The sequence below is a fragment of the Calidris pugnax genome, unplaced genomic scaffold, assembly GCF_001431845.1.
Source record: "Calidris pugnax isolate Ruff unplaced genomic scaffold, ASM143184v1 scaffold4, whole genome shotgun sequence".
In the NCBI taxonomy this organism is placed as follows: Eukaryota; Metazoa; Chordata; class Aves; order Charadriiformes; family Scolopacidae; genus Calidris; species Calidris pugnax.
Window position 1 is genome coordinate 3,096,212 of NW_015090781.1, and position 12,858 is coordinate 3,109,069.

Below are 12,858 nucleotides of genomic sequence, written 5' to 3' on the forward strand. Positions count from 1 at the left end.
CTAAGAAGGGGGGGGAAGAAAAAAAACACGAAGGATTAGACCAAGATCCAGCCATGGGCTCGTGTGTGCCCCCCCCGCCCATGGCGAGGACTGGCCCAAGTCACAGTATTTGCTCCCTGCAGCCCAGAGGGCACGGGGATGGCCACCCCCTGCCAGCCCAGCAGGGCAAGGCAGTGCTGCTCCTCACCACCCACCCCCCCCTGAGGTTTTGCTGCTGGTGATGTCCGTGTCCCCCCCCCGGGGAGAAAGGGGGCCGGGGGGAGCCCCTGAGCAATGTGGCTGGGTAAGGAGTTAGCCGAGTGAGCCAGGGTGGCACCACGGGGGTGCAGCTCCCACCACGTCCCACCTGGAGAACGTGGCTCCCAGGAAAGGGCCACCCACAACCTTCCACGCTTCCCTCCACCACCTTCCCCCCCCCTCAACCCAGTCAGGATCAGGCCCAGAGACCCCCCCCACACCCGTGATGGGGAGGTTCCTGCCCCGTGTCCCTCCAGACAGTCCCTCCCACCAGTGACAGCCCAGGATTTTGGCTCCATTTTGGCCAAAATTCAATGACCTGCCCCAGGTCTGGAGACCCCCAAGTCCCAGAGGTTGCTCCCCCAGCCCACGCTGACCCTACTCCCCTCCCCAGTGCTCCCAGCACTCAGCACCAGTACAGAGAGACCAACCAGCCGTTTGGCCAAGCCCCCTTCCCCTGGTGGCTCTTCTCCGGGATAAGCCCACTCCTCCTCTCATGGTGGCACCACAGCTCAAGAGACACCACGCTGGTGGCCAAGAGGCTTGTTCATGCAGGAGAAAGGGCCACAGCGGCGCGTTGGCTGCTGCTCCCAGGGTGGGGGGGGTGAAAAGGGGGTGGCACACCCCAGCCCCACACTCCCCACCACCAGTCCTCATCCCTCCTGACGGGCTGAGGAAGACACCAGTCAGCTTCACGGCTTCTTGGAGGCTCCCGAGCCTCCCTCTGGAGCTTTCTTGGCTACATTCGCTTTCTCCTCCTTCATCTTCTTCAGCCTGACCTTGCTTTTGCCGGTGGAGGAGAAGGTGAGGGAGGCCTTGCTGAACTCCAGGGGGAAGACGCCCACGTCCCCGTCGAAGCGGTTCTTGGAGACCTGCAGGTAGCGCTTCCCCGGGCCCGTCATCAGCTTCCGGTCCTGCAGGATGAGGACGTTGTCGGCCTCCTGGCTGGCCTGGGGGAAGAAAAACCATCTCTAGGAGGGCTCTGAGGACACGGTGCTTCGAGGTGCTCACGGGCCACCTGCCCAGCTCCTTCCAGACCTGCTACAGAGCATCCCATTCAAGCTCCAACAGGGGAGGTTTAGACTGAACATTAGGAAGGAATTTTTCACAGAAAGAGTGGTCGGGCATTGGAACAGGCTGCCCAGGGAGGTGGTGGAGTCCCCATCCCTGGCTGTGTTTAAGGGATGTTTAGATGGGGTACTGAGGGACATGGTGTAGGGGAGGACTTTGTAGAGTAGGGGAGATGGTTGGACTCGATGATCCCAAGGGTCTCTTCCAACCTGAATGATTCTATGATTCTATGATCCCAGGCCAACGTCCCCAACCTGCACCTCCCCAACACCCAAGCCCTCATCTTCCCCCGGGACATCCCAGCCACCCAGACAGGCTTGAGGTGAAGATACAGCACGCCTGGGGACACGAGGGAGCATTAGAGGTCCCTGCCCACTCCCCAAGCACCTCCTGCCCACCACTGCGGGGTCCTTCAGCATCACAGCAGAGACTGGAACACTCAGGGAGCACATCCCTGCACCCTCCCTGGCTCCATCTTTAATTATCTCATCCTAATTCTCATCCTACATGGCACTCACAGTCAATGAGCGTTAATTAACTGCACCTAAAGCCCCAACAGAGCTTGAGCTGGTAAAGGGTTTGCTCCCCATCTGCAGGGGATGGCCAAACTGGCACTCTGCAGATCTTCAGCAGGATGTCCTGGGGACATTGTGCCCCTCACAGCACCTTTCAGGTCCCCAGTGGTGACTCGGGGTGCGAATGGGCCCTGGGGGGGGTGCCCAACATATCCCAGCCCCTTTCCTGGGAACACGCTGTGCCCAAGGGACACGGGAAGGGCCACCCCTGCCCAGCTCACCTTGGCAGAGCCGAAGATGGAGGCCGTCTGCAGCTCCTTCTCATCGTCCTCCTTGCGGGGATGGATGACCAGCGTGATGTGGCAGGTGTTGTCCGTGGCAAACTTGCGGAAGGCACCGACGATGTAGTCCTGGGCGGCGAGCCTGGCACAGCAGTGAGAACAGGGTCAGCACCTGGGCACTGCGGAGGGGCTGCAAGGTGCTGCCAGGTTCAGCCCCACAGCAGGAAGCAGCCAGAGGGCTGGGCTCTCTCTGTGGGGCAGTTGAGCCCACCCAGGCAAAGGAGTGGGGCAGGACAGGCGGTGCAGGCAGCCAGCTCACCCTTCCCCACCTCTTCATCCCCAGGGCAGTGATGGCCCTTCAACAGAACAGGGAATCCACACGGAATCAGGGAATTGTCAGAGTTGGACGGGACCTCTAGAGACCCTCCAGTCCAACCCCCCGGCCAAAGCAGGGCTGCCCAGAGCACATCACTCAGGAGCATCCAGGCAGGGCTTGAAGATCTCCAGAGAAGGGGACTCCACACCCTCCCTGGGCAGCCTCTGCCAGGGCTCTGCCACCCTCACCCCAAACAAGTTCTTCCTCCCATTGCAGTGGAACTTCCCATGGTCCAGCTTGTGCCCGTTGCCCCTCGTCCTGTCCCTGGGAACCACTGGAAAGAGTCCGGCTCCATCCTCCTTCAACCCCCCCTTTAGAGACTTGTCAGCATGAAGAAGGTCTCCCCTCAGCCTTCTCTTCTCCAGGCTCAGGAGCCCCAGCTCTCTCAGCCTTTCCTCATCAGGGAGATGCTCCAACCCCTCCATCCTCTCTGTTGCCCTACGCTGGACTCTCTCCAGCAGTTCCCTGTCCCTCTTGAACTGGGGAGCCCAGCACTGGACGCAGGATTCCAGTTGTGGCCTCCCCAGTGCAGAGGGGAGACGCAGCCCAGGATTCTATTGGCCTCTTGGCTACAAGGGCCCATTGCTGGCTCATGGATGATTTACTGTCCACCAAGACCCCCAGATCCTTCTCCAAAAGCAGGGAGGACGGGACACTCAGTGTACATCCCCAGCCCCTGCTGTGACACCCGACAGGGCCAGTTCCAGGGACGAGGATGGTGGAGGAAGGGGGGAGCTGCCCAGAGAAGGGCTACCTGTCCACAGAGAGGTGCTCGTGTCCCATCATGAACTGGAGGTTGTCGACGACCACGTGGGTGATGTCATACATGTAGACAGCGTGCTGCATGGTGTCAATCACCGTCCTGGGCAGAGGGAGACTGGGATCAGCCACAGGGATGAGCAGAGGCGAGAAGAATGCTAAGCCAGGCACAGGGACAGGCAGAGTAGGGAGACACCAGGCTGGTGCCAATGCCAATTTGGCCACTGACCACCTGGCCCTGAGCTCATCCCATCCCCACGTCTCCTCTCTGGTGGGATGGGGGACAGCCCCATAGCCACAAGCGACCAGGAAGACCTAGTTGCTGCCCACCAACCCCACCACCCTGCGATCCCCCCCAGCCCATGGTGACCCTCTGGTCCTTTCTCCTCAACACTCGACAAGGCTGCCAGCTGAGCGGGGTGTGCGGGGACACATCCTGCCAGAGACAGGGGCTGGTTTTGGAGCAGCAACCCAGCACAGGGAAGGGTCCTCTCCCTTCACCCCCACCCCAGAGGGAGACTATGACAGTCCCCACAGCGGCAGTTTGAGCCACACAGTCCTTGTGGACCAATCCAGGGACTTGACCAGTCCCAACATCCTCCTGCTAACCCCAAATCCACAACCTACTGCAACAGAAAAGCCCCAGACCCCCAGGGCCCCACAGCACATGCTCTGAGGGGTGTAAACACCACCAGGACGAAGGTGTGGGACCATACTTGATGTTCTGCTGGCCATGGAAGGTCATGAAGTAGAGCGGGAGGTCCTCGAAGCGGTCAGCCCACTCGTCGTACAGCTCCAGCTGGTCCTCCAGGCGCTGGGCAGCAAACTGAGTCAGCATGATCTTGGCAAGGCGGACGTTGTTGATCTCAAAGCTGCCCCAGAGGGTGCACACCCCCTGCATGCACAGGTCCAGGGCGTACTCACTGATGAAGGTTGTCTTCCCACTGCCCGTCGGGCCTGGTGCAAGAACAACAACAACAGGAGAAATTAGCTGGGGGAAAGATCTGACCTGTCCTGAACGCACCAAGAGGTTGTTTATAGAATCATAGAGTTGTCCAGGCTGGAAGGGACCTCCAAAGGTCATCTAGTCCCACCCCCCCACAGTCAGCAGGGACACCCCCAACTAGACCAGGTTGACCAGGGCCTCATCGAGCCTCACCTTGAATATCTCCAGGGAAGGGGCCTCAACCACCTCCCTGGGCAACCTGTTCCAGTGCTCCACCACCCTCACAGTGAAGAACCCTCTCCTAATCTCCAGTCTAAATCTGTTCCCCTCCAGCTTAAAGCCATTGCCCCTCGTCCTGTCACTGCAGGCCTTTCTAAACAGGCTCTCCCCAGCCTTCCTGTAGGCTCCCTTCAGGTACTATATCATTGATAAAAATGTTAAACAGACAGGGAGATTAAAGGCACCATCAGCAAGTTTGCGGACCACACCAAGCTGTGTGGTGTTGTGGATACACCAGAGGGACGGGATGTCATCCAAAAGGACCTGGACAGGCTGGAGAGGTGGGCCCAGGTGAACCTCATGAGGTGCAACAAGAGCAAATGCATGTTTAGAGGTGGAAGCAACGGGGAACGGACTAAGAGGAGCCCATCTGCTGCACTCCCACCATAAATAAGCAGGAGGCTGCATGTCCAGGCACATGTGTGCCACCTCCAGCAGCCAGGGGGTCCCTGTGGGTCGTGGGGAAGGGCTGGGCAGCTGGTGGTGGAGCACAGGGAGGGCTCAGGCAGGAGGCAGCAGATGGGAGCAGGGGGAAAGGACACCCCATGAGTCCCTGTGCTGCCCTGGGCAGGGAGCCTGTCACCACATCGGTGTGTGCCTGTCCCCACCACACCCAGGAATGCTCTCATGCACCCCCACGACAGGCTCAGCCGAAGCCATGAGCACAAAGGGACCAAGAAGACTCATGAGGTGTCACCCCCAGGAGAGTGAAGCCACCAAAGAGCCCTCCGCTCCCCTTCAGGGCGCCCATCACCTGTGAAGATGGTGAGCTCCCCTCTGCGGTGCCCTTTAAGGAGCTTGTTGAGCTCGGGGAAACGTGCCCACTTGATGCCAGCCACTTGCTCGGTGTTGACCAGCTCCCCGAACACCTCCTCGCGCAGCTGCCGGAAGGAGACGATGGATTTGTGGCTGGCGGGCAGGGCCGCACGCAGGATCTTGGTGAGGTTCAGGCCTTGGTTCAGAGCTTCCAAGGGCCGGGGCTGGAGGTCCCCGGGGCGCACCAGGGAGCAGCGCTTGAGGCTCAGCTTGCGGGCAAAGAGCTTGGCAGCTTCCCAGGAACGTAGGTCCTCACCCAACCACAGCGTGATACGCTTGAACTGCTCCAGGTAAGGCAGGAGGGCAGGGGGCAGGCAGGTGGCCCCCCGGGGCAGGGCCAGGCTGGCCACCCCTGTAGCCTGGTGCAGGGCCAGGGCATCCAGCTCCCACCCAGTTAAGACCAGCTCCGCGTCTCGGCGGCTGATGAGGGGCAGCCCAAAGAGATTGCGGTAGGAATCGAAGCGGGGTAAAGTCTCTTCCACGTAGGCCACCGCATCCCCCTTCTTCTCCACCCTCACCAGCTTCAGGCCCTTCAGGGTGGCATCCCGGGGGCTGAACCAGGGGAAGACGAGGGATTTGGCAGTCCTCAGGTAACGCACCCCAAAGCGCTTCAGGGTGGCGTCTGTCACCAGGGAGAGACCAAACATGGCTTTAGTCTCGTTGGTCTCATCCTCGTCCAGCAGCTCCCAGAGTGGCAGCGAGCGGTCCCAGATGCAGCGGGCATCCTCCCGAGCCCGGCGCGTGTCCTCCTCCGGCTCCCCCGAGCTGGCAGGGGGGACGCCGCGGTGCCGCAGCTCCACGTTGGCCTGGAAGTCCTGCCAGGTGCCCTCAGCCAGGGTGGCCGTGCAGAGGAAGCTGCCGGTGGTCTTGTCAATAAAAAGCGTGTAAGGGACGCCGGTGGCCGAAGGAGGCGGCTGGTTCTCCCGGCCGTCGGCGAAGAGGCTGGGGGTGTGGAGGCAGCTGTAGCCGTCGTGGAAGGGGATGCCCTGGGCCCGCAGGTACTGCCGGATCTCGGTGATGGAGACGGAGGGCACGGGCCCCTCGGGGGAAGGCAGCACGTCCTTCTTGTAGCGCCGCTGGGTGAGGCGGCCCGGCACCCCGGGGCTCAGGGAGGCCCCTTTGCTCCTCGTCCCCCCGCAGAGAAGCAGCGAGAGGCGGCCGGCCGTCCTGCAGGGCCGCAGGGGCACCACCGCCATCCCGCCCGCCCGGGCCGCCCCGGCACCCGCCCGCACCGCTACCGATCCGCATGGACGGCGGCTCCGCGGCCTCCCCCCCCTCCTCCCCGAGCCCGGTGCCGCTCAGGCCGCCCGCCTCACGTGGAGCCCCACGGACGCCGCCATTGCCTGACCCCGCCGCCGCGCTCAGCGCGTCACTTCCGGGCGGGGTGGGCTCGAACCGGAAGCGGATGCGCTCCTTTTCCCTCTTCCGGTTCCGGGTTGAGGGCGGCGCCATGACGGGCCGCGGGGCGCCCAGCCGGTTCCTGGCCGCTGTCCTCCACAACGGCGTGGGCCGCTACGTACGGCAGCTCCAGCGCCTCCAGCTCCTCTTCAGCCCCACCGCCGCCGACTCCCGCGGCGCCAGGTACTCTCGGAGGCGCCGCGCCCGCTGCCCCCCGGCCCTCCGGGATAGGAGGGGGAGGGAGGGGGGCGGGGAGAGGCCTGGCCATTCCCCCCATGGGGCGGGAGCTACCGTGACCTCTGCCCTCTGACCCCTCCGGGGCTGACGGGCGCCCTTCCATCCCCCCCGCAGGCAGTTCGTGGAGGAGGCGGCGCTGGACTTTGCCCGGCGGCACCCTGAAGTCGTCCTCTATGTCAGCCCCCGCGCAGGGCTGGCCCCGGTGCTGCTGGCGGAGTACTGTGAGTGTGTGTGCCCGGGGGGGGACGGGACGGAGGGGGAGGAGGGGAAGAGCTGCGGCTCATAGAATCATAGAGTTGTCCTGGCCGGAAGGGACCTCCAAAGGTCATCTAGTCCCACCCCCCCGCAGTCAGCAGGGACACCCCCAACCAGACCAGGTTGCCCAGGGCCTCGTCGAGCCTCACCTTGAATCTCTCCAGGCATGGGGCCTCAACCACCTCCCTGGGCAACCTGTCCCAGTGCTCCACCACCCTCACAGTGAAGAACCCTCTCCTCATCTCCAGTCTAAATCTGTTCCCCTCCAGCTTAAAGCCATTGCCCCTTGTCCTGTCACTACAGGCCTTTCTAAACAGGTTCTCCCCAGCCTTCCTGTAGCCCCTTCAGGTACTGGAAGGCCGCTATTAGGTCTCCCCGGAGTCTCCTCTTCTCCAGGCTGAACAACCCCAGCTCCCTCAGCCTGTCCTTGTAGCAGAGGTGCTCCATCCCCCTGATCATCCTTGTGGCCCTCCTCTGGACCCTCTCCGTCAGGTCCATGTCCTTCTTATATTGAGGGCTCCAGACCTGCACACAATACTCCAGGTGAGGTCTCACCAGAGCAGAGTAAAGTGGCAGAATCCCCTCTCTGGACCTGCTGGCAACACTTCTATTGATGCAGCCCAGGATGGGACTGGCCTTCTGGGCTGCAGCTGCACACTGCCTGCTCATGTCCAGCTTCTCATCCTGGCTCCCCCGGGGGAAGCTGTGGGAAGGGGTCCAGCCTGGCCTGACCCCCTCCTGCTCTCCACAGTGAACGGGACGGTGCGGGAGGAGCTCATCGCCAGCAAGACGAGCGAGGAGATCAAGCAGTTGGCCACCAAACTGGCCGGCCAGTCCGGCCTGGACATCATTCGCATCCGTAAGCCCTTCCACACGGACAACCCCAGCATCCAGGGCCAGTGGCACCCCCTCACCAACAAACCCTCCGCCCTCACTGTCCAGGGCCCACGCCTCCAGCCCCAATAAAGCCTCCACCCCACACCTTTGTGTCCTTCTCTCCTCCTGCCTGCAGAGAGACACCGACACACCACATCCAGACAGAGCCATGTTTATTGCCAGGGGGCACGGGGGGCTGTGCACGAGGGGTGCTGGGCACGGAGGGTGATGTCCCTCCTTGAGGGGAGGGGGGGGGATGCCTGGGGTTGGCCTGCCCCTCCTTGCAGCAAAACCAAGGGTGGGGGCAGGATGGGAGAAGCCAGGCATCCAGCTCTTGCCTTTTCCCACTGATCCTTGCTCTTCTAAGGCAGGAAGGCCTCCAACCTCTTAGGGACCCCAGGGGCTGCCACCCCTCTCCTGTCCCCCCCGGCGTGGCTGAGCTCCAGGCAATATCCTGATCCTGGAAGTTGTGCTGGCAGGGAGCGCAGGGGAGGACGTGTACCCCAGCAAGTCTCTACCTCCCCTGCTTCTCGTGTCGCCACCCTGTCCTTGGGGTGTGAGATGCTTTTGTCACCTCAGTCCCTCAGCTTGTCCCAGGAAGCGGTAGGAGCAGAGGTAGTTGGGGGAATCTGGGGACAGTAACTGCCCCTGGAAAGTGCCGTGAAGAGCCAGAGGCCCCAGAGGGGAGGCAGGCTCTGCTCCGGGGCTGCTCCTCCTCCTCCTCGCTGCGTGAGGACATTTTCCCCCTCCCACACGTTGTTCCACACGCTGTGCCCTGAACTCCGCTTCTCCAACGGCACCACATGCAGGAGGGCAGACACACGTGATGTCCAGGGCCGCGGGGGGCATCGCAGATGCCAGGAAGACGTGGGTGCTGCGCTGGTCTCTTGCCAGGCTGGAGGGCACGGCGGTGCCTGCTGGTGCCTCTTGCTGCCCGCTGGCGGCTGCTGCGTCTCGCTCTTCCCCTGCAGCGCCCTGGGAGGGAGTGGTCCATCAGGATCAGGGGGGTCACAGAATCACAGAATCTTCTAGGTTGGAAGGGACCTTAAAGATCATCTTGTCCAACCATCAACCTAACTTTGACAAAAATAGACACCTGCACAACAAACAAGGAGCATCATCACTAACCCATACCTCCCAGCACTACATCAACCTGTCTTTTGAACACCTCCAGGGATGGGGCCTCAACCACCTCCCTGGGCAGCCCATTCCAATGGCTGAGAACCCTTTCAGTGAAAAAATTGTTCCTAATATCCAGCCTGAACCTCCCCTGGCGCAACTTGAGGCCATTTCCTCTTGTCCTGTCGCCTGTGACTTGAGAAAAGAGACCGACCCCCATCTCTCTACACCCTCCTTTCAGGGAGTTGGAGAGAGCAAGAAGGTCTCCCCTCAGCCTCCTCTTCTCCAGGCTGAATAACCCCAGTTCCCTCAGCCTCTCCTCATAAGACTTCTTCTCCAGACCCCTCACCATCTTTGTCGCCCTTCTCTGGACCCGCTCCAGCACCTCAATGTCTTTTTTATGGTAGGGGGCCCAAAACTGGACACAGTACTCAAGGTGAGGCCTCACCAGTGCCCAGTACAGGGGGACAATCACCTCTCGGGCCCTACTTGCCACGCTGTTTCTGACACAGGCCAGGGTGCCACCTCCCCAGAGCCCCCAGCCCTGCGTTTCACCTGTGGCCTCCTCACGGTGGGCACGCACCGTCCCATCGCTGCTCCGGGGCGCTCGGGGACATCGGGTTCCTCACCCCAGCTCCGTCCCTCGCTGAACCGTCCTCTCCCAGAGGGGGAACCCTGCGGGGTAGGGGGTGAGGAGGGGGCAGACATGGGAGAGCAGGCAGGGGCTGGTGGCCACCAAGGCCCCAGCCCTTCTCCAGCACCCTGTTGGGAAGGGACCCCCATACCCTGTGAGAGGCACAGGCACCTCGAGGTGGCCCCCAGCTCCTTCCCACCCCCCTTCCCCACTCCTCACCCACCTCTCAGCAGCCGTCCACCTCCCGTGTTGCTGAGGGATGCCCAGTGGGGCAGGTGGGAGTCCACGCGTCCACAGCAGCATCAATCATGCCTGAATGGACAGACAGACGGAAACTTTTCCTCCCCCCCCAGGTGTCCACCTTTAGCCAGGCTCCTGCCTCCAGCTCGTGGCCGCCGTCGGTGGGTTTTTATACATAAATAGAGCTCCCAAATTTAAATAGATTCTTTTTCTTTTTTTTTCTGTACAGTGAGTCTCAAAAAGTCAGTGAAAAGCTGAAAGGAACAGCCGGGCCCGGCCCGGCTCTGCCATCCAGGAGGTAGTTTCGCCTGAGTCTTGTGTAACACTGCTGGCAGGGGGGTGGGAGAAGGGGCTGGGGGGGGAGGGAGGAGGATCCCCCCTGCAGGACCCCCCCCCTCCCGGCCCCCTACACGGAGCTCTCGTCGAGCTTCTCCACGAGCTGCGTGTGTTTCCGCTTCTCCAGCATCTTGTTGAGCTCCTCGGTGAAGGAGGTGCTGTAGAGGGGGGAGGCGAGGGGCTCGTCCTGCTGCTGCAGCAGCATGTAGCTGTTGCCATTCATCTTGCGGAGGACGTTGGGCAGAGCCCCCACCCCGTTGGTGAGCTCGGCTGGCAGCGGCGGGGGCGGCGGCAACGGGGGCACGGCCACCGGCAACTCCTTCACCGGGGAGGTGGCCGCCGTGGGCGCCTCGCCGGGGATGATCCGCAGGCAACCGTCGGGGTAGGCAGACCCTTCTTCCTCCTCCTCCTCGTCTTCCTCCCGGTGGTGGCCTTTGCGCAGGCAGTTGGCCGAGACGGTCTGCAGCTCCACACTGGACGGCCGTGGTTCCCCCAGGACGTACTTGCCCTTGCGTTTCTCCAGGCAGGACATGTAGAGGAGGCCGGCGCTGAGCAAGGAGCACAGCACCACCAGGGCCACGATGGCGGAGATGTAGGCCACGTTCACGTCACCGGCCGCGTAGCTGGCGGCGGGGGGCAAGGTGGCAACCGTGGGGCTGCGGGGCATCTCGGCCAGCACGGTGAGGCTGTAGGTAGCCAACAGCGTCCGGAGGCCCCTCTCCTCCCCGTAGCAGCGATACTCCCCGCTGTGCCGGGGCAGCGTGTCCGTCACCAGCAGCCCGTCCACCCCGACGCGCAGCCCCTCCTGCCCCGCCGCCAGCGCCTCGCTGCCGTTCAGCAGCCACACGGCCCGTGCCAGGTTGGAGCGCTGGTCGCAGGGCAGCAGCACGTCATCTCCTTGCAGCACCGTCCGGTTCTTCCAGGGCAGGGAGCCTGCTGGGGGGGGGACACGGGACACATACAGTGCCTCGCACCCCTCCCGGACACCCTAAAGGGATGCCAGACTCCGGCATCCCGCCCCCATCCCCGCTGTCCCAGGGGGTGGCACAAGACTCACTGCGCCCGAAGGTGCTCCGGCATCCCTCGTTGCCGCTCTGAATGTCCTGCACCAGCCTTGTGCTGCGAGACACGAGGAGGGGGGGATTCAACCACACACCCCCCCCCATCTGAGCCCACCCTTTAAGGGGTCGTGGCCACCGGGAGACCCGCTGCTGGATGCCAGACCCATCGGGGGGGTGGCAGTGGGGCAACTGTGCCATGGGGTGACGTGCAGCAGCGCAGCAAGGGGGAGGTGGAAGGCTTGTGGGGATCCCCCCACCATGTCCCTACCTGTCAGCAGTGGCAGTGGCACGGCACACGCTGCCATCCCAGGCACAGTAGGGGTCCCGGGCAAGGATGCAGTCGTAGCAGGAGGCGTATCGGGCGCAGGAGGCCAGGGGCACCTGCAGGATCCCGCTGGCAGCCCCCACGTACAGGCTCCTCTGGGGGGGCAGGGGGGAAGATCTGGCTCAGCACTGCCCTGGCACTGCCCCATGGTGCCCAGAGATCTCCCCCCCAGCCCCACAGCACAGCTCTCCCACAGTGGGGGTGCAGGGGGAAGGGAGCATCATCACTAAACCATACCTCCCAGCACTACATCAACCCGTCTTTTGAACACCTCCAGGGATGGGGCCTCAACCACCTCCCTGGGCAGCCCATTCCAATGGCTGAGAACCCTTTCAGTGAAAAAATTGTTCCTAATATCCAGCCTGAACCTCCCCTGGCGCAACTTGAGGCCATTTCCTCTTGTCCTGTCGCCTGTGACTTGGGAGCAGAGACCGACCCCCATCTCTCTACACACTTTCAGGGAGTTGTAGAGAGCAATAAGGTCTCCCCTCAGCCTCCTCTTCTCCAGGCTGAATAACCCCAGCTCCCTCAGCCTCTCCTCGTAAGACTTATTCTCCAGACCCCTCACCAGCTTTGTCGCCCTCCCCCCTGTCCCCAGTTCTTCCCCAGCATTTCTCCCACCCCTCACCTGGGCGTGGGAGATGACCAGGCTCTCCACGGGCTGCGGGTCCTTGAACACCTGCACCTCCTCCACAATGTGGATGCTGGAGCCCACCACCACGGCCTTATGGATCCAGCCATCCCCTGGAGAGCACAGCGGGGTCAGGAGGAAGTGTGGGGTGTCCCTCCCCCATCCCAACTCCGCTTTGCCCGGCAGAGACCTGGCAAACTCATCCCGCCCTCACCTGTCCCCATGAAGAGCACATCGTAGGAGCGGCCATCGAGGGCCCGCACCCTGTCCACGGCCAGCTGGCTGTAGGCCACGTTCTTCTTCACCAGCAGCGGCTCCCCGCCGGCCGGCTTCACCTCCTCGAACATCAAGGGGTGCAGCTTGACGAAGTCCAGGACGCTGTTGGGCAGGTCCTGCGAGGAGTTGTAGCCCTTCCTGCGGGAGCGGTCCGTGATGCACTGCCCGGGGGGGGGAGATGGGGGTCAGG

The 12,858-nt window shown here is 62.7% G+C and overlaps 3 protein-coding genes across 8 annotated transcripts in view; 1 reads left to right on the forward strand and 2 right to left on the reverse strand.

The window, feature by feature from the left end:
* Positions 1 to 841: 841 nt before the first annotated feature.
* On the reverse strand, positions 842 to 6,604 carry LOC106897205 (chromosome unknown open reading frame, human C10orf2). The gene is made up of 5 exons (XM_014957698.1): positions 5,219 to 6,604; positions 3,956 to 4,196; positions 3,235 to 3,342; positions 2,105 to 2,246; positions 842 to 1,187 (listed from the first exon to the last, which is right to left on the reverse strand). The coding sequence occupies exons 1-5, from the start codon at positions 6,474 to 6,476 to the stop codon at positions 930 to 932; spliced, it is 2,007 nt and encodes a 668-aa protein (XP_014813184.1). The 5' UTR covers positions 6,477 to 6,604; the 3' UTR covers positions 842 to 929.
* Positions 6,605 to 6,706: 102 nt separating this feature from the next.
* Positions 6,707 to 8,151, forward strand: MRPL43 (mitochondrial ribosomal protein L43). Its single transcript, XM_014960118.1, has 3 exons — positions 6,707 to 6,861; positions 7,030 to 7,136; positions 7,922 to 8,151. Exons 1-3 carry the CDS (start codon positions 6,731 to 6,733, stop codon positions 8,134 to 8,136), a joined length of 453 nt encoding a protein of 150 aa, XP_014815604.1. The 5' UTR covers positions 6,707 to 6,730; the 3' UTR covers positions 8,137 to 8,151.
* Positions 8,152 to 8,202: 51 nt separating this feature from the next.
* Positions 8,203 to 12,858, reverse strand: part of SEMA4G (sema domain, immunoglobulin domain (Ig), transmembrane domain (TM) and short cytoplasmic domain, (semaphorin) 4G) — a 41,144-nt gene continuing 36,488 nt past the window's right edge. For 3 of the 6 annotated variants that reach the window (XM_014960080.1, XM_014960088.1, XM_014960071.1), the window contains 7 exons: positions 12,607 to 12,829; positions 12,390 to 12,505; positions 11,705 to 11,856; positions 11,433 to 11,494; positions 10,023 to 11,311; positions 9,721 to 9,840; positions 8,203 to 9,142 (listed from right to left, as the gene is read on the reverse strand). In XM_014960080.1, coding sequence (XP_014815566.1) covers positions 10,446 to 11,311; positions 11,433 to 11,494; positions 11,705 to 11,856; positions 12,390 to 12,505; positions 12,607 to 12,829 — 1,419 coding nt within the window. In that variant the 3' untranslated portion in view covers positions 8,203 to 9,142; positions 9,721 to 9,840; positions 10,023 to 10,445. The remainder of the gene's footprint in view (positions 9,143 to 9,720; positions 9,841 to 10,022; positions 11,312 to 11,432; positions 11,495 to 11,704; positions 11,857 to 12,389; positions 12,506 to 12,606; positions 12,830 to 12,858) is intronic. The other 3 variants (XM_014960108.1, XM_014960102.1, XM_014960094.1) reach the window with 3 other exon arrangements.

What these genes read in the sequence shown, in the direction of transcription:
- LOC106897205 (XM_014957698.1), bottom strand. Translation starts at nt 6,476, where the DNA reads ATGGCGGTGGTGCCCCTGCGGCCCTGCAGGACGGCCGGCCGCCTCTCG. An exon ending in CATGGCCAGCAGAACATCAA is followed by an intron (nt 3,343 to 3,955) that starts GTATGGTCCCAC and finishes CCCTCTGCCCAG; the next exon opens with GACGGTGATTGACACCATGC. An exon ending in GAGCACCTCTCTGTGGACAG is followed by an intron (nt 2,247 to 3,234) that starts GTAGCCCTTCTC and finishes CTGCTGTGCCAG; the next exon opens with GCTCGCCGCCCAGGACTACA.
- MRPL43 (XM_014960118.1), top strand. Translation starts at nt 6,731, where the DNA reads ATGACGGGCCGCGGGGCGCCCAGCCGGTTCCTGGCCGCTGTCCTCCAC. An exon ending in GCCGACTCCCGCGGCGCCAG is followed by an intron (nt 6,862 to 7,029) that starts GTACTCTCGGAG and finishes TCCCCCCCGCAG; the next exon opens with GCAGTTCGTGGAGGAGGCGG. An exon ending in GGTGCTGCTGGCGGAGTACT is followed by an intron (nt 7,137 to 7,921) that starts GTGAGTGTGTGT and finishes TGCTCTCCACAG; the next exon opens with TGAACGGGACGGTGCGGGAG.